The sequence below is a fragment of the Dama dama genome, chromosome X (genome assembly GCF_033118175.1).
Source record: "Dama dama isolate Ldn47 chromosome X, ASM3311817v1, whole genome shotgun sequence".
Lineage (NCBI taxonomy): Eukaryota > Metazoa > Chordata > Mammalia > Artiodactyla > Cervidae > Dama > Dama dama.
In genome coordinates, this window is record NC_083714.1 from 60,637,452 (window position 1) to 60,664,732 (window position 27,281).

At 39.4% G+C, this 27,281-nt stretch overlaps 1 protein-coding gene across 1 annotated transcript in view; it reads right to left on the reverse strand.

Annotated features, from left to right (window-relative positions):
- Positions 1 to 27,281, reverse strand: part of SYTL4 (synaptotagmin like 4) — a 70,806-nt gene that overhangs the window by 21,059 nt on the left and 22,466 nt on the right. The window contains exons 2-9 of the mRNA XM_061136259.1: positions 13,467 to 13,638; positions 13,008 to 13,223; positions 12,385 to 12,494; positions 12,042 to 12,144; positions 2,467 to 2,568; positions 1,922 to 1,997; positions 1,166 to 1,256; positions 950 to 1,053 (exon numbers count right to left, since the gene is read on the reverse strand). Coding sequence (XP_060992242.1) covers positions 950 to 1,053; positions 1,166 to 1,256; positions 1,922 to 1,997; positions 2,467 to 2,568; positions 12,042 to 12,144; positions 12,385 to 12,494; positions 13,008 to 13,223; positions 13,467 to 13,576 — 912 coding nt within the window. The 5' untranslated portion in view covers positions 13,577 to 13,638. The remainder of the gene's footprint in view (positions 1 to 949; positions 1,054 to 1,165; positions 1,257 to 1,921; positions 1,998 to 2,466; positions 2,569 to 12,041; positions 12,145 to 12,384; positions 12,495 to 13,007; positions 13,224 to 13,466; positions 13,639 to 27,281) is intronic.

Sequence of the window (27,281 nt, forward strand, 5' to 3'; positions counted from 1 at the left end):
AGCTATCGTTTTTCCAGTAGTCACGTATGGATATGAGAGTTGGACCATAAAGAAAGCTGAGCACCAAAGAATTTATGCTTTTGAACTGGAGTGTTAGAGAAGACTCTTGAGAGTCTCTTGGACTGCAAGGAGATCAAGCCAGTCCATCCTAAAGGAAATCAGTCCTGGATATTCATTGGAAGGACTGATGCTGAAGCTGAAACTCCAATACTTTGGCCACCTGATGCGAAGACCTGACTCATTTGAGAAGACCCTGATGCTTGGAAAAGATTGAAGGCAGGAGGAGAAGGGGATGACAGAGAATGAGATGATTGGACAGCATCACTGACTCGATGGACATGAGTTTGAGCAAGCTCCAGGAGTTGGTGATGGACAGGGAAGCCTGGCATGCAGAGTTGTACATGACTGAATGACTGAACTGACTGACTGAAGTATTTACTTGAGCCTCCAACCATATATTAAGCAATGTTTAAAAAACAAAAGAGATAATGAAATATAATCTCTTTCTTTAAGCAATTTAGCAACCAGATTTACTTTAGAATTGAGGGAGAAATCAAAATTCACGTTACCTTTTCCTAAGGAACTAAACAGGTAAATTGAGAGTATCAGGTAGTAAAGTCAACTTTGCTTGCATGCATGCTAAATTGCTTTAGTCATGTCTGACTCTTTGTGACCCTATGGACAGTAGCCCACCAGACTCCTCCCAGAATCCTCCATGGGATTCTCCAGGCAAGAATACTGCAGTGGGTTGCCATGCCCTCCTCCAGGGGATCTTCCCGATCTAGGGATTGAACCCATGTCTCTTACGTCTCCTGCATTAGCAGGCAGGTTCTTTACCACTAGTGCCACCTGGGAGGCCCAAAGTCAACGATATATATATATATATATATATATATATATATATATATATATATCATATGGTGACCAGGTGAAATACAAGGGTACTTACCATATCCACACTGAGGCCTGGGACAGATTTGCTCCTGTCTCCCAAGGCACCACTTTCATGCCCCACTTCTTCCGGGCGAAGATCAATCACAGACTTAGTATATTCTGAGTGAAAAATCAAAAACCAAAGCAAAAGAAACATACTCTTCTCCATACCAATAACCCACCAAGTACTCACAACTTCAATCTCAAAAGCCCATGAAGGAAAACCAGCTACCTGAAGGCCTGAGGACTTTTCTGTTGTTCTTCTTGAATATCATTTCACCCTCGTCCACAGATACCACATTTTGACCCCTAGGCTGAGTTTCCTAGGGACAGATAAGGGCAAAATAATGGAAAAAGACTGTTGGGTAGGTGAAAGAGTGGACTAGGGAAGAAGACTCAGATATTCACTAAATTATGACAAACCTAAAAGAAAGATTATTTAATCTTAGGGCTTTAACTTAATCCTAGGAAGTTGCACAAAATCTATTTTTTTGTTTGTGGTTTACACTAACTTTTTAAACTTTTTAAACTTTTATTTTGTATTGGGATATAGCTGATTAACAATGTTGTGGTAGTTTCAGGTGAACAATAAAGGGACTCAGCCATACATATATATGTATCCATTCTACCCCAAATTCCCGTCCCATCCAGGCTGCCACATAACATTGAGGAGAGTTCCACATGTTATACGGTAGGCCTTTGTTGGTTATCCATTTTAAATACAGCAGTGTCCATCCCAAACTCCCTAACTATCTCTTCTCTTCATCTTTCCTCCTGGCAACCATAAGTTCATTCTCTAAGTGTCTTTCTAAAACCTATTTTCTCACATTTCAACCAAAATCTTAGAAAATGCTACCACAGGAATCTGAACTAAAATTTGTTTGCTTCAATTCTTAATTTAAATTCTTCCTGAGAAAGGAAGAAGAAAGAGAGAGAGAGAGACAAAGACAGAAAGAGAGAGATCAACCAACCAATAACTAAAGCTTACCTTTTCTACTTGAGGTTTGGGGGCAGACATCTTCTTCCATTCTGGAAAGAGGCCAGATTTATCCAGAGAGTCTCTCCTGGGGGCAGATACAGAAACCGTAATAAAATCACCTTCTCCCCCCGTCCCTGTCCATCTAGGGACCCAAGCTCTATGGAAGGAAAGCCACTGGCTTAAGGTCAGTAACCAAATGCAGAAGGTAAACTTCACATCTGATTTACTTTGAAGGAATGCAGACAATCAGATAAGTAGCTTTGTACAAACACTCACACCCCCATGCCTAAGGGATAGCAGCATCCACTGATGCTGGTCCAAGGGTCCAAGAACACTCCTCCAAGATGCAGCAGCCTGTGGAAGTTAGTGTGTTCCAGAAGGCTGTGCTCAGAGAAGTGCTAGTGGGAGACTTGCAGCAACAGAGAAAATATTTCATTCACCTTACCAAGTACAGAAGTCAGGAACACCAAAGGCAGGGGAACCCCACACCCTGGCTCTAGAGAACAAAACGGGAGCTCAGTTGAGCAGAATGGCTGGGACTGGGGACATCTCACCTGGACATGGTATCCGAGTCAGCCATATAGCTATCCAGGCTCTCACTCTCGGCTTCCAGTGCACTCTTTCCACTTTTCAGCTTTGGCACTTCAAATGACATGCTACAATAAAAACCAAGAGCCAACACATAAAGAAAGTGGGCTCTCCTGCTGGGTGTTGGGCTTCCTTCCAACTCCTTCACAGTGGTAGCCTAAGTGATCTTTCTAAGAGCTGAGTAAACTTTTAAAACTGCTCAGAGGTTCTCTATTGCCCTTAGGATTGAGTTCAAACTCTTTAGCATGGCAAAAAAATCCTTATGAGTTGACCCCCTGCTCATATCTACAGACTCATTTTTCACCCTCCACCTCTCCTTATACTTTACATTATGGAATGATGAAGCTTTCTTGGTTCCCTGAATATGACAAAGCTACTTTTCTTTCCTCTTCTCTCTGCCTAGGATGGTCACAGTGGCCATTTTTCTTGTTTACTTGAAACTCCTGGCTAAATCTACTCCTTCTTCCTGTCTCTCTTTACATGTCAATTCCTCCACATCTCTGACCATGCCCCAACCCCAAGTATGGATTAGTAGCCTTCCTATGTTCTCCTAAAGCAACCTGATGTCTTTGTAGTAATCATATCCATAATTATTATGTCTTTTATACAAATTATTTAATTTGCCCGATAATTTAAACAAACGACTTGTTTAGTGTCTTTCTCTTCTGTTAGACTAAGTTCCAGAAGATCAGTGATCACATATTTTGTTCATTGCTATGTTCCCAATGCCTAGCAGAGAAACCAGCATAGACTGGGCACTCAATTATTTGTTGACTGAATTCTTGACTAAATGCCTTCAGTGGGGCTTAAAGTATGTACATAAATAAGCAGTATGCTTTGAAGATATTATTAAGAAGACCAGAATTTCTTTTCAGTTTAATGAAGGATGACCCTGAGCATTCAAAACGACAGTCCTCATCTCTAAAGGGAAGGACACAATTCCTGGACCCCTTACCTCAAGGAATGCTTGTAATCATCTCCTAACTGAACTCCCTACTTCTGTCCTTGTCCCCATACAATCTATTCTCAACACAACAGCTAAAATGAGCTTTAAAAATATAAACCCAGGGAATTCTCCGGTGGTCCTGTAGTTAGGACTCCACACTTCCACTGCCAGGGGCCCAGGTTCAATCCCTGGTTGTGGAACTAAGATCCTGCAAGCCTCGCAATGTGGAATAAATATACACACACACATATATATATATAGTTTAAATATTATATAATATAACTATATATATATATATATATATATATACATATATATCCAATACAGAATTACCACACAACCTAGCAATTCCACTGATAGGTATCTACCCAAGAGAACTGGGAGCACATGTACACACAAAAAATTGTATATAAATGTTCACAGCAGCATTATTCACAATAGCCAACAGGTGGAAACAGTCCAAATGTCTATCAACAGATGAACAAATAAAGGAAATGTGGTACAGCCATATAATGAAATATTATTGACAACAAAAAGGAATGAAGTTCTACACATGCTACAACATGGATGAACCTTGAAAATATTATGCTAAAGTGAAATGCCAGACACAAATGGCCACATTCTGTATGATTCCATTTATAGGAAATGTCCAGAATAGGCAAATCCATAAAAACAGAAAGCAGATTAGTTGTTACGGAAATAGGGAGTGACTGCTTAATGGGTACAGGGTTTCTTTTTGGAGTGATGAAAATGTTCTGAAATCTGACAGTGGTGATGGCTGCACAATATTCTGAAAGTACTAAAAGATACTGAATTGTATACTTTAAAACTGTTAAAATGATTAACCTTATATGAATTTTACCCCAATTAAAAAAATAATATCACATCATTCAGAGCCCTCCTTCTAACTCAGAATAAAGACAAAGTCCTTACAAGTGTCAAAATCTTACATGATCTGCTTCTCACCCAGCCTCTGTCTTTATCCCCTACCCTCTCCCCTTGCTTGCCAGTTCCAGATGACTCATACGTGCCAAACACAAACTCACTTTAGGGTTGTTATACCTGATACTTTCTCTGCCTAGAAAGTATCTCTTTCCCCCAGATGCTCTCAGGGTTTGTGTCCTCTTTGCTTGTCTCCTCTCAAATGTCATCTTATTATTAAGCCTTTCCTTGCACTGGCCTAGATAAAACTGCCTGCAAACATACACGCTTTCCTGGTACGCCCTTTTAGACTATTTTTCTCCATAGCACTTGTCAACATCTGACATGTATTTACTTGATCATTCACTTACTGTCTGTGTCCCCCACTCCCAAATCTACACTTCTCAAGCAAGGAACTTTGTTGTCTTCACCAGTATATCCTATTGCCTAAAACAGTGCCTGGAAAATAGTAGGCATTCATAGACAAACAAATGAAGGAATTAATAAGAAAAGAACACAGAATGAAATAGCCAAAATCTATAATGTCTTAGGCAGGAGAGAATAAACTTTCCAAGTTATCATAACATGATATTTGAGATAGCTCTATGAAAACAAACAGCAGGGGTTGAAATCCTAGGGCATGCCAGAGGTGAAACAGTGTCATTTCTTGAGAGAGATATTAGCTTTATAGTCAAAAACACAGCAGGGAGCTTGATTTCATTTTCACTTTAGAATCATTCTTTTTCCCTCTTTGCTCCAAAGAACAAAGAACCCAAAGCAGAACCTTTCCTCTAGAGAGACAGTTTAATAGTGGTCCATGGAGAGTGTTTTCTGCTTGTATTTTTTCCTAAAGATTAATACGTACTGATCCAAAGCTGATACAAACCACTCGAGGGCAAAAAAGCAATTATTTGACATCTGTGCAGTAGAAAAATTAACTTAGAGATGGGAGTCCTGGGCTCTAACTATCTGTATGATCTAAGGTAAATCACTTATCCTGCTTTCTTTTCTGCAAAAATAAGGGAGTTGAATTAGATTATTTGTGAGGCCCCATAATTTTATGAAAAAGATCATTTATGGCCACTTAATCTGTTTTCATGTTTAGGATAGATGAAAGTCTTCTGGGTTCAATGAGACAAGAAATCATAGACAGCCAGAAGCAGTGGGCTTCAGAAATTACATTCTGACCAGAGATGTCAGATGTGTTAATCAAGTTCAGGAAATAAAAGCCATTTTTATCCACAAAAGAAGGGGAGGGGCTCATCACCTAAAAACAGATAAGTCACCCAACCAAGGCTGTGTGGATAAAGTCATAGTACATATATTCAATGACACCATATGAGAACAAAAAAGAAGAAGATGCCAATGCTATATTTTTCTGTCATTTTTTTCCATTTGCACCTTGGGCTATAACTAACATTAATAAAATGCACGTGTTTAAGTGTTCGAGTTGATTAGTTTTTTTATTTATTTTAATTGGAGGCTAATTACTTTACAATACTGTGGTTTTTGCCATACATTGACATGAATCAACTATATGTATACATTTGTGAAACCATCACCACAATTAAGCTACTGAACATATCTATCACTCCCCAAAGTTTCCTCGTGCCCCTTCATAGTCCATCTCTCCCTCCTCAGACCTGTCTCCAAGTAATTGCTGATCTGCTGTCATTAACATTTAGCTTGATTCTTCTAGAATTTTATATAAACAGTCATACAGTAGGTCCTCTTTTTTGTTTGGCTTCTTTCACTCAGCATGATTATTTCGAGATTCATCCATGTTGTTGCATGTATCAGTAATCCATTCCTTTCCATTGCTGAGTAGTATTCCACTGTATAAACAAAGCAAACTTTATCCTTTCACCAGCTGATAGACACTGGGGTTATCTCTAGGTTTTGGCAATTACAAAGCCACTATGAACATTCATGCACAAGTCTCTGTATGGACGTATTCTTGTGTTTCTCTTGAGTAAATATCTAGAAATTTAAAGGCTGACTCACAAGGTAGGTGCACGTTTAACTGGTTAAGACATTACTAAACTGTTTTTCAAAGTGGCTTCACCATTGGACATTCCTAGCAGCACTGTATGAGAATGCCAGTTGCTCTACATCCTCATCAAAAATTGGTATGGTTGGGGATCGAGTCAAGATGGCAGAGGAGTAGAATGTAGAATTCACCTTCTCCCACAAATATATAAAAAATACATGTGAAACGAGTCTCACAGAATATCTACTGAATATTTTCACTGAATATCCTCACTGAATATCTACTGGAAGAAGACCTCAGACTTCCAAAAGGGCAAAAGAAAAATCTCCATATAACTGGACAGGACAAAGGAAAAAAGGAAGAGAGAAAGGAATCAGGACTGGGACCTATGCCCCTGGGAGGGATCTGGGAGGGAACTGTGAAAGAGAAAAGGGTTCCACACACAGGAAAGTTCCTTCACTGGAGAGAGATCAGCCAGGACAGAGGGGCAGCTTTAGAGCCTCAGAGCAGAGTGTAGTAACAGGTTTGCAGAGGGCAAAGCGAACAGGGACCTGAACAAACAGTGCCAATGGCATTCCCCAGCCTGAGATACTGGTCTGTTGGGGCAGGTGGGGGCTAGGTGCTGAGTCTCAGGTTATAGAGGCCAGAGCTGGGGAGAGGACCGGGGTTGCCTGCGTGAAGATAGCCTGAGGGGGCTAGGGTGTGGTGTGCCACATAACGGTACTAACAAGAAGCCTGGGCCTGCCAGACAGGCAAGGTGCCATTAGCGGGGGGTGAGCTAGGAGAGGGGTGGGCTCGCCATAGAAGCTTCTTTCCACAACCATATACTCTCATATTGGCAAAGCACTGCCTACAAAAGCTCCAGGGGTGTGTGAGAGCCACCACTGCCATCTCAGACCCCAGAAGAGGGCACAGTCTGCTGCTACCACTAAGGGCCCCACTACGGGGTGCCAACTGCCGTACCTGCCTTCCTGGGAGCACACTTGCACTCTCCCTGTCAAGGGGATAACAGCCAACATGCAATGAGGAAAGAGACGGCAAGCACCCGAACCAAAAACAGCCCTCATGCCAAAAAAATATTAAACACACTATGCTACGCAGGAACACTCCTGCAGATAAACAGCCCTCCAAGACTAAAGTAGATATTTGTTTCTCTTAAACTCACAGAGTAAAAGAAACATAAGCAAAATAAAGAAGCAGAGGAACCACTCCCAGTTAAAAGACCAAGAGAACTCCCCTGAAGGAACAAACAACGAAATAGATCTCTTCAGTCTAATAGACACCAAGTTCAAAAATGGGGTAATGAAAATACTGAAGGAATTAAGAAAGCATAGTAAGCATAGTGTTAGTCACTTAGTCGTGGCTGACTCTTTGTGACCCCATGGACTGTAGCCCACCGGACTCCTCTGTTCATAGAATGTTCTAGACAAGCATACTGGAGTGGGTTGCCATGCCCGTCTACAGGGGATCTTTCTGACCCAGGGATCAAACTCGGGTCTCCTGCAGTGCAGGCATATTCTTCACCATCTGAGCTACCAGAGAAGCCCAAAGAAAGGAATTAAGAAAGATGAGTATCAAAGAATTGATGATTTCAAATTATAGTGCTGGAGAAGACTCCTGAAGGTCCCTTGGACAGCAAGGAGATCAAACCAGTCAATCCTAAAGGAAATCAACCCTCAATATTCTTTGGAAGAACTGATGATGAAGTTCCAACACTTTGTCCACCTGATGTGAAGAGCTGACTCATTGGAAAAGACTCTAATTCTGGGAAAGATTGAAGGCAGGAAGAGGAAAGGATGACAGAGGATGAGATGGTTAGACAGCATCACTAACTCAATGGACATGAATTTGAGCAAACTCTGGGAGATAGTGAAGGACAGAGGAGACTGGCATGCTGCAGTCCACGGGGTCACAAAGAGTCAGACACGACTTAGCAACTGAACAACAACAATGATCCTTTTGTAAAAAGAAATTAAAATTTTAAGAATCCAACTCATATTTGTACATTGAGACAGTGTGGTAGTCTATACACCAGAATTATTAATAACAATAAGAACTGTCTGGGGCAGAAGAAGTAAACTTACTGGGGACTCATTTGATATATTTCTATATTGCTTTCCATCAATCATATAAAACATGATAAAATCTCATTTCTCTTTGGATGAGAGAAAGTTAGGGTGGGAAAACACAAATAAAAAGTCAAAACTTTGCCAGCAGCAACCAAATGAGGAAATGAATAAAGCCTCAAGACATGAAGTTTGAAAAGTGAAGGCTAATAAAACAGAAGAAAGATCTAGCTTGGCAAAACTTCTTCCAATGTGTACAGATTAAGTGAGTGAGTAGGCAATCCTGGGGTAAGATAAAGAAAACAAAAATCCTCAAGATTTATACCCCAGGTATCAATGGGGCACCCCAACCAAGGCAGACAAGCCTTGTGTGGGATGTCACCTCTCAGGGCACTGGTATAAACCAGAGGATGCATCTAGAGCTAGATTGAGTGAGACCAAACACTCAAGACTGAGTGAGCCAGACAGGGAAGCCTGGTATGCTGCAGTCCATGGGGTTGCAAGGAGTAGGACATGACTGAGAGACTGAACAACAACAAGACACTTATGATAATTTCAGGAGACTGAAACCCAGTATCCCCAAGTTATCTTTTGCCCCTCCCTTCAGTTCAGTTCAGTTGCTCAGTCATGTCCAACTCTTTGCTACCCCATGGATTGCAGCATTCCAGGATTCCCTAACACCAACTCCTAGAGCTTGCACAAATTCTGTGTCCATCGAGTCAGTGATGCCATCCAACCATCTCATCCTCTGTCGTCCCCTTCTCCTCCTGCCTTCAATCTTTCCCAGCAACAGGGGCTTTTCAAATGAGTCAGTTCTTCACATCAGGTGGCCAAAGTATTGGAGTTTAGCTTCAGCATCAGTCCTCCCAGTGAATAATCAGGACTGATTTCCTTTAGGATGGACTGGTTGGATCTCCTTGCAGTCCAAGGGACTCTCAAGAGTCTTCTCCAACACCATAGCTCAAAAAAAAACCAATTCTTCGCTGCTCAGCTATCTTTAAAATCCAGCTCTCACATCCATACATGACTACTGGAAAAACCATAGCTTTGACTAGATGGACCTTTGTCAGCAAAGTTATGTCTCTGCTTTTTAATATGCTGTCTAGGTTGGTCATAGCTTTTCTTCCAAGGAGCAAGCATCTTTTAATTTCATGGCTACAGTCACCACCTGCAGTGATTTTGGAGCCCCTCAAAATAGTCTCTCACTGTTTCCATTGTTTCCCCATCTACTTGCCTAAAGTGATGGGACCAGATGCCCTGATCTTAGTTTTCTGAATGTTGAGTTGTAAGCCAGCTTTTAAATTTTCCTCTTTCACTTTTAGTAAGAGGCTATTTAGTTCTTCTATCTCTGCCATAAGGGTGGTATCATCTGCATATCTGAGGTTATTGATATTTCTCCCAGCATTCTTGATTCCAGCTTGTGCTTCATCCAGCCTGGCATTTCGCATGATGCACTCTGCATATAAGTTAAATAGCAGGGTGACAATATACAGCCTTGACATACACCTTTACTGATTTGGAACCAGTCTGTTGTTGCATATCCAATTCTAACAGTTGCTTCTTAACCTGCATACAGATTTGTCAGGAGGCAGGTAAGGTGCTCTGGTATTCCCACCTCTTTAAGAATTTTCCACAGTTTGTTGTGATCCACACAGTCAAAGGCTTTGGCATAGTCAATAAAGCAGAAGTAGATAATTTTCTGGAACTTTCTTTTTCCATGATCCAACGGATGTTGGCAATTTGATCTCTGGCTCCTCTGCCTTTTCTAAATCCAGCTTGAACATCTGGAAGTTCTTCGTTCATGTACTGTTGAAGCCTAGTTTGGAGAATTGTGAGCATTACTTTGCTAGTGCAATTGTGCAGTAGTTTGAACATTCTTTGGCATTGCCTTTCTTTGGGATTGGAATGAAAACTGACCTTTTCCAGTCCTATGGCCACTGCTGAGCTTTCCAAATTTGCTGGCATCATCTTTTAGGATATGAAATAGTTCAACTGGAATTCCATCACCTCCACTAGCTTTGTTCATAGTGATGCTTCCCAAGGCCCACTTGACTTTGCATTCCAGGATGTCTGGCTCTAGGTGAGTGATCACACCATTGTGGTTATCTGGGTCATGAAGAACTTTTTTGTATAGTTCTTCTGTGTATTCTTGCCACCTCTTCTTAATATCTTCTGCTTCTGTTAGGTCCATACCATTTCTGTCCTTTATTGAGCCCATCTTTGCATGAAAGTTTCCCTTGGTATCTCTATCCCTTGGTAAGCCCTCCCTTGGGTTATAGAAAAGAAGTATATAAAAAGCAATTCCTTTTTTCCCTAAGTATTTTATTTCATTATTTTTCATTTTTTTATTAAAGTATAGTGACTCAGACAGTAAAGAATCTGCCTGCAGTTCAGAAGACCCAGATGCAATCTCTGGGGGAATGGCTACCCACTCCAATATTCTTGCCTGGAGAATTCTATGGACAGAGGAGCCTGGCAGGCTACAGTCCATGGGGTTGCAGAGTCAGACACGACTGAGGGACTAACATGTCCACATAAAAACTCATTACAAATGTTCATAATAGCATTGGTCCAAAAAGTAGAACAGACTGAAACATCTATCAACAGATGAATGGATAAACAAATGGGGGTATTTACATATAATGGAATATTATTTGGCAATAAAAAGAAATGAAGTACTGATACATGCTTCAACATGGATGAATCTTGAAAACATTATGTTAAGTGAGAAAAAACAGTCACAAAGGACCACATATTTCATGATTCTGCTTAAATAAAATGTCCAACATAGAAATTAAAAGTAGATCAGAGACTGTTTAGGGATGGGGAATGATATGGAGGTGGGTGAGAGGCAGTGATAGCTAAAGGGTACAAGAGTTTCTTTTTAAGGTAATAAAAAGTTCTAAAATCAATTGAGGTGATGGTTGCACAATTCTGTAAAATCTACTTCATTGTACACTAGTAATGGGTGAATTATATGGTCTGAATTATAGCTTGATAAGGCTATTACCAGAAAGATACTACACAAAAATGACTAACTGCTCAGTGGTTTTCATATTTTTTCTTAAGTTTAGATGGATATTAATGACTAATATCCTTTACAGTAAAGAAATATTCATCTGAAGATTAGTGATTCCTGTATTTTATTTCAGTGTTTATTCTATTAAATTCAAGTAAAATGAACCAAAGCTTTTAATATATTATGATCCAATATTATAAAAGTTTTTTGATCTATCCATCCACCTATTCCTCTATCTATATATATGCAAAAAACATAACTGAAATAACTTCATATAATATGAATACTGGGGTAGTAAGGTTTTGGGTGATTTGTTGTTTTCTTTATTGTTTTCTATACTGGTTAAATTTAATAATGAGTTTGTGTTATTTGCATTTTGTCTTCAAATTGTTCTTATAAAAAAAAAGTAAATATACCAAAATGTTGATGTTTATATGTGGGTTACAGGATTAGGAATTTTTTTTCTTCCTTGTTTACTCTTTTCTGTAATTTCCAAATTTTCCTACAATGAACATATATTATTTTATAAATAGAAGTTAAAAAACAAAACAATTAGAGGCATGTGCAGTCATTTCTTTAAATGATTGCTTGGTTCTTACCTGGGCTCCTTCTGTTGCTCCTGAATGATCTTTCTTCCTGGCCAGATATCACCCAATTGTGACTGATGAAGGAGAGACTGTTCCACTGTCTCTCTTTTATTCACTTCAAGACAAATAAAAGCATGGCATATGGGTGATGATGGGGGAGAGGATGTGGGGGGAGGGGAACACAGCATGCTTGCAGAAAGGATGGCAACACAGTCTTTGTGTTGCCCACAAATGGTTTGAGCCCATGGAATGAAGGAAGACACACAACCAGTAAGAATACACTAAGATTCCACACCAGAGGGTCTATGAATGAGGTCAAGCACCTCAAGGAACCATATCCCAACAGGTCTGGTACCTGCAGGTTTGCGGCGCAGAGACATTCTGATTATCTCACTGCCCGTGCGGTAAGCAAAGCGATTCACTTTCTGGTCATAAAACCAGTCTCCAGTTGCCTTCTTCAGCTCTCTGGGAAGGAATAAAAGAAAACGAGAGATGGATTTTTTAAAAATGGTCCTTGGTCCTCCCAGTGCACCTGGCCCGAGCACCTGTCTCATGCATCCCACCTGGGCCGGTGGTCTGTTTCACCATAGATAATAGGGGAATCGGGTGGGGGGGGGTGGGAGGGGGGATCGGGATGGGGAATACATGTAACTCCATGGCTGATTCATGTCAATATATGACAAAACCCACTGCAATGTTGCGAAGTAATTAGCCTCCAACTAATAAAAATAATTGAAAAAAAAATTAAAAAAAATAAAAATGGTCCTTGGTCAGAATGGGGAACATATGTAAATCCATGGCTGATTCATGTCAATGTATGGCAAAAACCACTACAATATTGTAAAGTAATTAGCCTCCAACTAATAAAAATAAATGAAAAAAAAATGGCCCTTGATATTGAACTAATAAAGGACAAGGGGAGAAATGCTAACCACAACTGGGGCCCCCTTTCTTCTCTCAACTCTAAGTAACACTCACATTTCCTTGGTGCACACCTTGCACTTCCAGGTACCATTGCTTTCCTGAATGCGGCAGTCCCGACACACCAGGTGATTACAACCCCAACAAGTGTTGGTCTTGGGAGTCAAACGGCCCAGGCTCTCCTGGCACCGGGCACAGGTCCGATCACTATAGCGCTGGCTGCCCCTTTTGGCTCCTTTCCGTTTTATCTCCAGTAACTCATTCTTCAGTCGCCTGCCAATACCCAAAAGAGAAGCACAAGTGATTTGGAGGCTGCATGGGCTGGATAGAGATGGGTTGAGGGGTGGAAACAGTAAGACTATTTAGTTCTGTGAAAGCAACAGAGCCCAACCTGACCCAGTGAGGAGCTGTAAACCTCATACACAAGTTCCTCTGAAAGTCAGATAAGAAGTATAAGGAAAAGTCCAGGTATCATTGGTTAAGGGCCTGGGAACATGATTTTTCTGGGACTCTTACCTAATCCTTTTCTCATCTGCCTTTCGGAGTTCCTCATCTCGTTGCAGAACACTGAGGATCAAATCCCTTTCCACCTCAGACAAAAAAGAGAGATCAAGTATCTCCGACATGACTTGTCCTAGTTTTTCCTTCTACTCTTCTTTCTTCAAAGCTACCAGGCCACCAGATTTGCCTGAAATAAGATAAAAACTAATTTTATACAGATCATTTACTATTTCCCCTTTGAGCTAGGCTAAAGAGACAACATAGAACTATGTGACCAATTTACCATTCCTACTTCCTGGTGAATTGTACCCTGAAAATGAAGATTCTAATTTTTCAAGAAGAAAAATTTATTCATGACTCTGGCAAACAATTGGGTCTTTCAACATGAGCATCTTAGTCTGGAAAGAGGACACAACAGCTCAGTCAAATTCTCCTTCCACCAAGTGGATCCTCAATTATCTAATTTTCAATACTTTTAATGTTCTCAAGTCACATATCTATTAAGCCAAATAATTAGACAGCTGATCTCTGTAGTGGAGAAAACCACACAGGGATCTCTGCCAGTTGAAGCCTATTTCCTTCCAAACCTTTCCTGACCAGAGTCCTGGATTCAGTCAGCTTTCTACTACACTTCAAAATGGCCATCACCTACTCTATCTCCCAAAGTTCTTATTGCTAACACTACCTCAAGAATATCTTCACCTATTTCACTCACATTTGTTCAGAACCCACTCTGACAGGCATTGTGCAAAGTGCTACAGATACAAAGATGAGTGAGGCACAGTTCCTGTGCTGAAGAAGATCACAGAGCAGTAGAGGAGAAATGTACACACAAACTAAGTACAGTGTACTAAGCACACTTAGAGGGATAATAAACTGTTATGGGAACTTAGAGAAGGGAGTAATTAGTTCTATCTTGCCTAGACAGAGAAGAGAGAGAACTATACACATGTGGAAGGTTTTATAGAACAGGTGGATTTTGCCTTATAGAACAGAGTATATGTTTGTTGGTTGGGGACAATGGTAGGAAATACAGCTGGAAACCTGATTATGTAATTTTCAAATACTCTTAAAAATTAAGAATTTTTAAGTTGATGACACAGAGAATAGAAATCCATCAAACACCTTTGTTGTTGCTTTGTTTTTGATATTGGGAAATCACGTACTCAAATTTGTTTTACAAAGATCACTCTAGCTATAGTATGAAAGGCTGGTTCAAAAGACAAATTGAAGTACAGTAACACATTGTTGTTCAGTTGCTCAATCAAGTCTGACTCTTTACAACCCCATGGGCTGCAGCACGCCAGGTTTCCCTATCCTTCACCAACTTTAGGAGTTTGCTCTAACTCATGTCCATCAAGTCAGTGATTCCATCCAAACATCTCATCCTCTGTCATCCCCTTCTCCTGCCTTCAATCTTTCCTAGCATCAGGGTCTTTCCCAATGAGTCAGTTCTTTGCATCAGGTGGCCAAATTATCGGAGCTTCAGATTCAATAACAGATAACACATTGTAAAATGTGCATACTCCAAAAGCAAGCAATACCACATCTAAGAATCTAGCTGATAGAAATATTCACATAAACGTGTATGCAAGGTGTATGTACAAGAAAGTTACTAAAATATTATTTGTAAGAGCAAAAACAAGTTCTTTAACAGAGAAATCATTAAACAAAACAGTATTTCCATATGATGGCATACTATGTATCCATTTTTAAAATGTGGTAGATCTGTATGAACATAGATCCTGAGTGAAAAATAAGAGTCATTTTAGGACTATACTTGAATGATCTGTTTGCTAAAGTATCTATCTATACATTTGTATATGCAAAGAAAAAAATCTAGAACAAAACCCATTATCATTGGTTCCTCTTGAGAAGCAGAACTGAGGGGGGTAACTTTTACTTTTTATTTTATATAGCTCTGATTTTTTTTTTTACAGATAAGTCTTACTTTTAAATTTCCGGAAAGAAAACATTCAAAGAAGACAGAGAGATTACTGGACAAAAAGACAACCTAAGTTTATTTAACTATGCTTTTAACCAACTGGGCAAAGTCACTGTATCTCTCTCATCCTCTGGGTTTTCAACTACAAAATGAACTACTTCTCAAAGGTATCAAGAAAATTGAATATTGTGTGCTAAAAGTCCCATCAGTGTTTGGAACACACATTTGGAATACATGTACTCACTGCATCTGCTGCAGGGCAGACCTAAACCAGAACAGGAAGACAAGAGAACACAAATAGGTTTGAGAAGTAGAATTGACAAAATGGAGTGACTGACTGAATGGAAAGAATGAAGGTGAAGGCAAAGATGCCTAGTATGCATGTCAAAGTTAAACACCTGGCTAGTAAGAGTTGTAACAGTGACAGGGGCTGTAAGAGAAGAAACAGGTATAGAAGTAAGCCAAGAAGTTTTGTTGTAGTCATATTGAGAGTCAAAGAGCCCAGGAAGGACTGAGTATGAGAAAGGAACTGAGGATCATACTTACCTTCGCTGCTCTCCCTTGAAGTTACACATGTGCTTTGACTTTTTAAAACTAATTACCAACAAGACAATAATAGAGAGTACAAACAAAGTAATGGCAACCCACTCCAGTATTCCTTTCTGGAGAATCCCACGGGCAGAGGAGCCTAATGGGCTACAGTCCATGGGGTCGCAAAGAGTCTGACATGACTGAGCACACTGAGCACAAACAACATACCAAAGCTACACAGGTTCTGGAAATATCAACACTTTCTTGATTTCATTATTTCTTGGTCTTTATTGAACTATAAAATGCTAAGCCTCTTTTATAGGCCCTTTGTTAGGAAGTCTTGAGGGAATATTCTTAATTTTTATCCCCAAGGAGAATATATACTCTCCATGAGAACAAGGACTTTTTTCAATATTCTTCTATGTATCTGGTCCAGCACCTAACACTGTATTTGGCACATTGTGTTGTTCCATATGCCACCACTACTGTTGATCATCATCACTGTCATCATCAACCCCAATAGTTCCATTCATTGAGAACTTATTACATGCCAGACAACAAGTACTTGACATACATTAATTTATTGCTCACAACAACCGCAAGAATGAGGTACTATTATTAATCACATTTTACAGATGAGCACTCAGGAGAGGTTAGGTTAACTCACCCAAGAATAAACAGAGAGTAATTGAAGTTGCTAGGATTCAAGCCCAGGCAACTGCATTCAAGTGCTAGTGCTCCACTGGCTCTATCCAGGCAGGACCATGGCCAAAACAATTATAAAATATTGAACATAGCAATCAAAAGCACTGTGGAAATGAATTCCCATATGTGTGATTATGGTTGAAGAACTGGCCAAAAAAATCAGCGGCTCCTGGATAAACTAGGTATCACCAACTGACTGGCAATTAAAGACCAAGAAAATCTTAACAGACCCATCACAAGCAAGGAAATTGAAACTGTAATCAGAAATCTTCCAACAAACAAAAGCCCAGGACCAGACGGCTTCACAGCTGAATTCTACCAAATATTTAGAGAAGAGCTAACACCTATCCTACTCAAACTCTTCCAGAAAATTGCAGAGGAAGGTAAACTGCCAAATTCATTCTATGAGGCCACCATCACGCTAATACCAAAACCTGAAAAAGATGCCACAAAAAAAGAAAACTACAGACCAATATCACTGATGAACATAGATGCAAAAACCCTTAACAAAACTGTAGCAAACAGAATCCAACAACATATTAAAAAAATCATACATCATGACCAAGTGGGCTTTATCCCAGGGATGCAAGGATTCTTCAATATTTGCAAATCAATCAACGTTAATACACCACATTAATAAATTGAAAGATAAAAACCATATGGTTATCTCAATAGATGCAGAGAAAGTCATTGACAAAATTCAACATCCATTTATGATTAAAAAAAAAAAACTTCCAGAAAGCAGGAAGAGAAGGAACATACTTCAACATAATAAAAGAGATATATGGCAAACCCACAGCAAACATTTTCCTCAATGGTGAAAAATTGAAAGCATTTCTCCTAAAGTCAGCAACAAGACAAGGGTGCCCACTCTAACCACTATTATTAAACATAGTTTTGGAAGTTTGGGGCACAGCAATCAGAGAAGAAAAAGAAATAAAAGGAATCCAGATTGGGAAAGAAGAAGTAAAACTCACTGTTTGCAGATGACATGATGCTATACATAGAAAACCCTAAAGACTCCACCAGAAAATTACTAGAGCTAATCAATGAATATAGTAAAGTTGCAGGATATAAAATCAACACACAGAAATCCCTTGCATTCCTATACACTAACAATGAGAAAACAGAAGGAGAAATTAAGGAAACAATTCCATTCACCATTGCAAAGAAAAGGATAAAATACTTAGGAATATATCTACCTAAAGAAACAAAAGACCTATATATAGAAAACTATAAAACACTGGTGAAAGAAATCAAAGAGGAATAAAAAAGAAGAAATCAAAGAGGACACAAATAGATGGAGAAATATACCGTGTTCATGGGTTGGAAGAATCAATATTGTGAAAATGAGTATACTAGGCAAAGCAATCTATAGATTCAATGCAATCCCTATCAAGCTACCAATGGTATTTTTCACAGAACTAGAACAAATAATTTCACCATTTGTATGGAAATACAAAAAAAACAAAAAAAAACAAAAAAAAAAAAAAACCTCAAATACCCAAAGCAATCTTGAGAAAGAAGAATGGAACTGGAGGCATCAACCTGCCTGACTTCAGGCTCTACTACAAAGCCACAGTCATCAAGACAGTATGGTACTGGCACAAAGACACAAATATAGATGAATGGAAAAAAATAGAAAGCCCAGAGATAAATCCACGCACCTATGGACACCTTATATTCGACAAAGGAGGCAAGAATATACAATGGAGAAAAGGCAATCTCTTTAACAAGTGGAGCTGGGAAAACTGGTCAACCACTTGTAAAAGAATGAAACTAGAACACTTTCTAACACCATACACAAAAATAAACTCAAAATGGATTAAAGATCTAAACATAAGACCAGAAACGATAAAACTCCTAGAGGAAAACATAGGCAAAACACTCTCTGACAGGATCCTCCATGACCCACCTCCAAGAATATTGAAAATAAAAGCAAAAATAAGCAAATGGGACCTAATGAAACTTAAAAGCTTTTGCACAATGAAGGAAACTATAAGCAAGGTGAAAAGACAGACTTCAGCATGGGAAAAAATAAGAGCAACTGAAGCAGCTGGCAAAGAATTAATCTCAAAAATATACAAGCAACTCCTGCAGCTCAATTCCAGAAAAATAAATGACTCAATCAAAAAATGGGCCAAAGAACTAAACAGACATTTCTCCAAAGAAGATATACAGATGGCTAACATATGCGTTAATATACTGTATTGGTGTTTTTCTTTCTGGCTTACTTCACTCTGTATAATAGGCTCCAGTTTCATCCACCCCATTAGAACTGATTCAAATGTTTATTTTTAATGGCTGAGTAATATTCCATTGTGTATATGTACCACAGCTTTCTTATCAATTCGTCTGCCAATGGGCATCTAGGTTGCTTCCATGTCCTGGCTATTATAAACAGTGCTGTGATGAACATTGTGGTACAAGTGTCTCTTTCAATTCTGGTTTCCTCGGTGTGTATGCCCAGCAGTGGGATTGCTGGGTCATATGGCAGTTCTATTTCCAGTTTTTTAAGGAATTTCCACACTGTTCTCCATAGTGGCTGTACTAGTTTGCATTCCCACCAAAAATGTAAGAGGATTCCCTTTTCTACACACCCTCTCCAGCATTTATTTTTTGTAGACTTTTGGATAGCAGCCATCTGACTGGCATGAAATGGTACCTCACTGTGTTTTTGATTTGCATTTCTCTAATAATGAGTGATGTTGAGCACCTTTTCATGTGTTTGTTAGCCATCTGTATGTCTTCTTTGGAGAAATGTCTGTTTAGTTCTTTGGCCCATTTTTTAATTGGGTCGTTTATTTCTCTGGAATTGAACAACAACACAAGAAAAGACTCTACACATGGACATCACCAGACGGTCAACACTGAAGTCAGATTGATTATATTCTTTACAGCCAAAGATGGAGAAGCTCTATACAGTCAGCAAAAACAAGACCTGGAGCTGACTGTGGCTCAAATCATGAACTGCTTATTGCCAAATCCAGACTTAAACTGAAGAAAGTAGGAAAAACCACTAGACCATTCAGGTATGACCTAAATCAAATCCCTTATGACTATACAGTGGAAGTGAGAAATAGATTTAAGGGACTAGATCTGATAGACAGAGAGCCTGATGAACTATGGACGAAGGTTCGTGACATTGTACAGGAGACAGGGATCAAGACCATCCCCATGGAGAAGAAATGCAAAAAGGCAAAATGGTTGTCTGAGGAGGCCTTACAAATAGCTGTGAAAAGAAGAGAAGCCAGAAGCAAAGGAGAAAAGGAAAGATATTCCCATTTGAATGCAGAGTTCCAAAGAATAGCAAGGAGAGATAAGAAAGCCTTCCTCAGCGATCAATGCAAGGAAATAGAGGAAAACAACAGAATGGGAAAGACTAGAGGTCTCTTCAAGAAAATTAGTAACACCAAGGGAACATTTCATGCAAAGATGAGTTCAATAAAGGACAGAAATGGTATGGACCTCACAGAAACAGAAGATATTAAGAAGAGGTGGCAAGAATACACAGAAGAACTGTACAAAAATGATCTTCACGACCCAGATAATCACGATGGTGTGATCACTCACCTAGAGCCAGACATCCTGGAATGTGAAGTCAAGTGGGCCTTAGAAAGCATCACTACGAGCAAAGCTAGTGGAGGTGATGAAATTCCAGTTGAGCTACTTCATATTCTAAAAGATGATGCTGAGAAAGTGCTGCACTCAATATGCCAGCAAATTTGGGAAACTTAGCAGTGGCCACAGGACTGGAAAAGGTCAGTTTTCATTCCAATTCCAAAGAAAGGCAATGCCAAAGAATGCTCAAACTACCACACAATTGCACTCATCTCACACGCTAGTAAAGTAATGCTCAAAATTTCCAAGCCAAGCTTCAGCAATATGTGAACCGTGAACTTCCAGATGTTCAAGCTGGCTTTAGAAAAGGCAGAGGAACCAGAGATCAAATTGCCAACATCCGCTGGATCATCGAAAAAGCAAGAGAGTTCCTGAAAAACATTTATTTCTGCTTTATTGACTATGCCAAAGCCTTTGACTGTGTGGATCACAATAAACTGTGGAAAATTCTTAAAGAGATGGGCATACCAGACCACCTGACCTGCCTCTTGAGAAACCTATATGCAGGTCAGGAAGCAATAGTTAGAACTGGACATGGACCAACAGACTGGTTCCCAATAGGAAAAGGAGTACGTCAAGGCTGTATATTGTCACACTGCTTATTTAACTTATGTGCAGAGTACATCATGAGAAACGCTGAGCTGGAAGAAGCACAAGCTGGCATCAAGATTGCCGGGAGAAATATCAATAACCTCAGATATGCAGATGACACCACCCTTATGGCAGAAAGTGAGGAAAGACTAAAGAGCCTCTTGATGAAAGTGAAAGAGGAGAGTGAAAAAGTTGGCTTAAAGCTCAACATTCAGAAAACTAAGATCATGGCATCTGGTCCCATCACTTCATGGGAAACAGATGGGGAAACAGTGGAAACAGTGGCTGACTTTATTTAGGGGGGCTCCAAAATCACTGCAGATAGTGATTGCAGCCATGAAATTAAAAGACCCTTACTGCTTGGAAGTAAAGTTACGACCAACCTAGACAGCATATTAAAAAGCAGAGACATTACTTTGCCAACAAAGGTCCATCTAGTCAAGGCTATGGTTTTGCCAGTGGTCATGTATGGATGTGAGAGTTGGACTGTGAAGAAAGCTGAGTGCCGAAAATTTAATGCTTTTGAACTGTGGTGTTGGAGAAGACTCTTGAGAGTCCCTTGGACTGCAAGGAGATCCAACCAGTCCATCCTAAAAGAGATCAGTCCTGGGTGTTCATTGGAAGGACTGACTTTGAAGCTGAAACTCCAATACTTTGGCCACCTCATGCGAAGAGTTGTCTCCCTGGAAAAGACCCTGATGCTGGGAGGGATTGGGGGCAGGAGGAGAAGGGGATGACAGAGGACGAGATGGCTGGATGGCCTCATCGACTCGATGGACATGAGTTTGAGTAAATTTTGGGAGTTGGTGATGGACAGGGAGGCCTGGCGTGCTGCGATTCATGGGGTCTCAAAGAGTCAGACACGACTGAGTGAATGAACTGAACTGAATGCATATATATGGAATTTAGAAAGATGGTAACGAGAACCCTGTATGCAAGACAGCAAAAGAGACACAGATGTATAGAACAGTCTTTTGGACTCTGTGGGAGAGGGTGAGGGTGGGATGGTTTGCGAGAATGGCATTGAAACATGTGTATTATCATATGTGAAACAAATCACCAGTCCAGGTTCAATGCATGATACAGGGTGCTCAGGGCTGGTGCACTGGGATGACCCAGAGGGATAGGATGGGGAGGGAGGTGGGAGGGAGGTTCAGGATGGGGAACACATGTACACCCATGGCGGATTCATGTCAATGTATGGCAAAACCAAAACAATATTTTAAAGTAATTAGCTTCCAATTAAAATAAATAAATTTTTATTAAAAAATAAAAACCAAGGATGGCACAGACACACTGGAAATGAAAGTAAAACCAAATTTATTAGAAATCTGATATTTATGGAGAGGCAGAAGAGTTCTGTGATGAGACAAGCACCTGGCACAATAATGAGGCCAACTAGTAGTAAAAGCCAAGGAAGTAAGAGTGTCATTGAGTAATCAGATAGCATGATAACAAAATGGAACTGCTAATACTGTACATCTTCCCTTTATTTTTCACTCATGGAGTTGACCAACCAGGACTGCCCACCTCTGAAATCTTAAATTCAGAATCCCTACTTTTCAATTACAGCTTACCCCCACTATACCTATCTATAGCCTTATCAAGACCACAGTCTCTTGAGCCCTCCCTCCATTTTCTCTTGGTCTACTCGCCTACCATTGATCTATCTTCCTTCCCTATCCATCCTGGACTCCAGATAGTGCAATATTTGAACCACTCTCACCAGTATCTTCCATATCCATGCACCTTCATCCCACTGCAGCAACTGTCCATCAAAATCCCAAACCTGTACCAAGGCTATAGTCTGCCTTGTCTGCTCCTTTACCCAGGTCCTAAATAATTCCTGGTCTCCAACCTCAGCTGTATCCTCACTGTCATCTATAAGTCTTTTTACTTGCATTTAGTTCAGTTGGTGGCTTCCTTGGTGGCTCAGATGGTAAAGAATCCATCTGCAATGCGGGAGGCCCAGGTTTGATCCCTAGGTCAGGAAGATCCCCTGGAGAAGGAAACGGCAACCCAATCCAGTATTCCTGCATTGATAGGTAGGTTCTTTACCACTAAGCCACCTGGGAAACCCCCCACTCCAGTGTTCTTGACTGGGAAATCCTATGGACAGAGGAGCTTGATGGGCTTTTAGAATCCATCAGCATGACAAAGGTAATAAAAAGTAATTAAACTAATTATTAACAAGATAATAGAGCATATAAACATCACAGCAAAGCTACACAGGTTCTGGAACTATCAACATTTTCTTGACTTCACTATTTCTTGTTCTTGACTGAATTATAAGATACTAAGCCTCTTTCACAGGCCCTCTCATCCCCAAGGAGAATATATAAGCCATGACCTCCATCAGCTTCTTGTCTTCTCTGCCCTATCACTTGCCAATCTGACTACTTTCGGTAAAGCTACATTCCATCCTCAACCTCACCTTAGATGATAGGTTGCTGTTTCCAGTGTTAACCCTGTTACTAGCCAGCTCACTTGAGATGTGATGTTGTAGAGTCAGTAATGGGAAAATAGAATAAGGGAAAAAAAGTTAAAGGCAAGGAGAAAAACCATAAAAAAATGAAATAAATAGAAAACAAAAGATGGTAAAAAAAAAAAGCTCCAATATATCAATTAACATTTTTAAATGTGTAAGTAAAACTCATACTTTAAAACACAGAGGTTAAAAGACTACATAAAATTTTAAAATGGTATGTGCCATTTCACAAGGGACACATCTAAAACATAAAGATCATGAAAGACTGAAAGTAAAAAGATGGAAAAAAGATATACCAGGTAAATGAAAACCAAAATAAAGTTGATACAATTCTATTAATATCTAAAAATAAAATTTCAAAATAATAAAATCATTATAAAAGATAATACTACACAGAGTTAAAAAAATCAAGTATATTTTATTAACATGCACTCAGAAAATCCCTCCAAATATATAACAGAAGATTATGTACAACTAGAGAGAGAATGAAAAATTACCATCAAAATGGGAGATCATATAAAACAAGCCAAAAGGATACAACACAGGGAATATAGCCAATATTTTATAATAACTATAAAAGAAGTCTGGGCTTCCCTGGTGGCTCAGATGATATTCTGCCTGCAATACAGGAGACCTGGGTTCAATCCTTGGGTCGGGAAGACACCCTTGAGAAAGGAATGGCTACCCACTCCAGTATTCTTGCCTGAAGAATTCCATGGACAGGGGAGCCTGGTGGTATAATAGTCTGTGGTGTTGCAAAGAGTCGGACATGACTGAATGACTAACTCTATCACTGTCACTTCTAAATGGAGTCTAACCTTTAATAATTGTAAATCACTATATTGTATACCTTACATATAACTATATGTAACATATAATAATGTATATTAACTATTATTGTTGTTGTTTAGTCACTGAAATGTGTCCAACTCTGTGCAATCCCCTGGACTGCAGCATACCAGGCTTCCCTGTCCTCCACTATCTCCCGGAGTTTGTTCAAATTCATGTCCATTGAGTCGATGATGCTATCTAACCATGTAACCGTCTGCCGTCCTCTTCTCCTTTTGTTTTCAGTCTTTCCCAGCATCAGGGTCTTTTCCAATGAGTTGGCTCTTTGCATCAGGTAGCCAAAGTACTGAAGCTTCAGCTTCAGCATCAGTCTTTCCAATGAATATTTAGGGTTCATTTCTTTTAATATTAACTATACTTCAATTTAAAAAGAAAATATGATGTAATCTATGTAAATTAGCACTATACTGATAGGTGTAGTCAAGAAATAAAATAGAATTTGTAAAAAAAAAAAAAAGAGGGGAAATAACATATTTCTTTCAATTATTAATAGTATAAGCAGATAAAAAAGTACTAAATATAAGACAAGTTGAACAAAATAGGTCTAATTTAATGAACATATGTAGAATTCTATATCCAATTGGAACATTTACTGCCCACCCCACCAAATGATCGTGTACCAGGTTATAATGCAAGTCTCAGTAGATTTCAAAGAAACCCATTCTCATACAGACCATAATCTCTGACCTCAAGGAAATTAAATATGAAGTCAACAACAAAAGATAATCTTTAATCCTGATACTTTTTGGAAATTTAAAGATACTACTTAATAACTCATATGCCAAAGAAGAAATCATAATTTCATAATTATACTAGACCTATCATTAACATCTTAAAGAAGAAACCTGCTCCCTGCCTCACCACCACCACCATGCCCATACCATAGGGTAGAATGTTTCCTAGAAATTCATAAATGAAAACAAGGCATTAAAAAATGCTTTTATATGCAATGACTTAAGTGATATATTTTTATGGCAGATGGCCTATCACATTTTGAAAAATATAATTCAAAAAAATACTGAGGCACAAATAAGAAAGCCAGATAGATTTGCATCACAGAAAACCTGTGACCTTTCATTTCCTCCCAATTGACAAACACAGTACTAGGATTTAAAGGAGAGACCAAAGCACAAGAAAACTTTAGTCCTTCACTGAAATTCAATTACAGGTATACTGGTGGCTACAGTGCACAGAGTCAAAAAGAGTCAAACACAACTGAGCAACTAACACTATCCAGTCAAAAGTGTAAGGACTATCCACTGAAAAGAACCATAGCTCAGACAATATGAGTGTCCAAACCCGAGCTCTGATGGACAGTTTGTTCCACGTTAGTCGTGGGGTGTCAAGACTCAGATGAAACGCCTTATGGGCTTCCTGCCCACAAGAAGATATTTTAGGAAAGATGGTTCATTGAGTTATAAAATTACAAATACTTATTACTCAAAATTCAGGAAAATATTGTAATGCAAATACCTACAAATCAAGTTGCTGTTGTTGTTTAGTCATTAAGTCATGTCTGACTTTTTTGCAACCCCATGGACTGTAGCCTGCCAGGTTTCTCTGTCCATGGGATTTTCCAGGTAAGAATACTGGAGTGGATTGCCATTTCTTTCTCTGGGGGGTCTTCTGAATCCAGGGATTGAACCCATGTCTCCTGCATTGGCAGGCAGATTCTTTACCACTGAGCTACCAGGAAGCAAGAGGGAACTGAAAAATCTACCATCAAAATGGGAAGTTAACCACAATATTGTAATTAGCCTCCAATTAAAATAAATAAATTAGTTTTTTTAAATGGGAGGTTAATATACATCTCTCAATTACTGATAGCACAGCAGATAAAAACTTAGTATGTGTGTGTAAACAAACAACACAATAATCTTGGTATAATGAACATATGAAGAATTATTTATCCAAAGAGATATATCTACTTTATACCCTATTCCTGTAGATTAAGAGAACATTAACCCAACGCTAACAGAGCTATTTTTCAAGAAGGGGTGGGAGAGCTCTCTTGAATTGTCTTAAATTCTGAAGACCAGCTAAATAGAGCAGAGATTTTTTTATTAGTTATATGATCTTGGGCAATGACAAAAATATAAAAAAAGACCATCAAAGACATAGAATTCCTTGTAAGAACAGTGCTTGATTTAAAATCTTAGTGGTATTCCCAAAACAGAAACTGATGTGAATTAGAAAAACATCAAATAATGTCCGTGTAGTGGCCAGCAAATAAAACAGATATTTTTGTGTTTAATTTGTTGGGCACATCGGTACCCCTCCCTCTCTCAAACATGCAATGCACATGGCACATGTAAATGGGAAGATGGTAATACTTATTCTCAAACTAGAAACTTCTACCAGATGTGGCCTTCTTGAAGGTAAGCACTGTATCTGGACTTAGTACCCCCAAGAACTTACTTGGCATGGTGTCTGATACACTATATGAGATCAATAAACTTTGCTGAATGTCTTCACCCAGAAATCTATTTGTATTTATATGCTTAAATTTAAACTCACAGAAACTAAAGAGTGGCACTAGACCTGAGAGCAAAGTGTTTTCATATTCCTGAGGCAGTCTGGTGTCAGGCCAAAAACATGGCCTTTGGACCCCAACTGCCTGAATATGAATCCCAAGTTCATTAATGACTATCTGTGTGACCTTGGGTAAGCTACTAAACTTCTCAGGGCTTCAATTTCTTCATTGGTCAAAGGAAGAAAACTGTGCATGCGTGCTAAGTCGCTTCAGTTGTGTCCGACTCTGTGTGAACCTATGGAATGTAGCCCTCCAGGCTCCTCTGTCCATGGGATTCTCTAGGCAAGAATACTGGAGTGGGTTGTCATGCCCTCCTCCAGGGGGTCTTCCCAACCCAGGGATCGACCTCATGTCTCTTATGTCTCCTGCACTGGCAGGCAGGTTCTTTACCTGGGAAGCTCCCAAATTCTTCACTGGTAAAAGGAAGAAAATGGTACCTACTGTCTTGGGTTTATAATAAAGCTTCATGAGTTTTTAAAATATGCAGTGTTTAAAGTAATGTGAACAGAGAGAGTGCTAAACTCTAAGGCTTAGCTATTCTTATTTTTGTCAGTTTTTATATGTGCA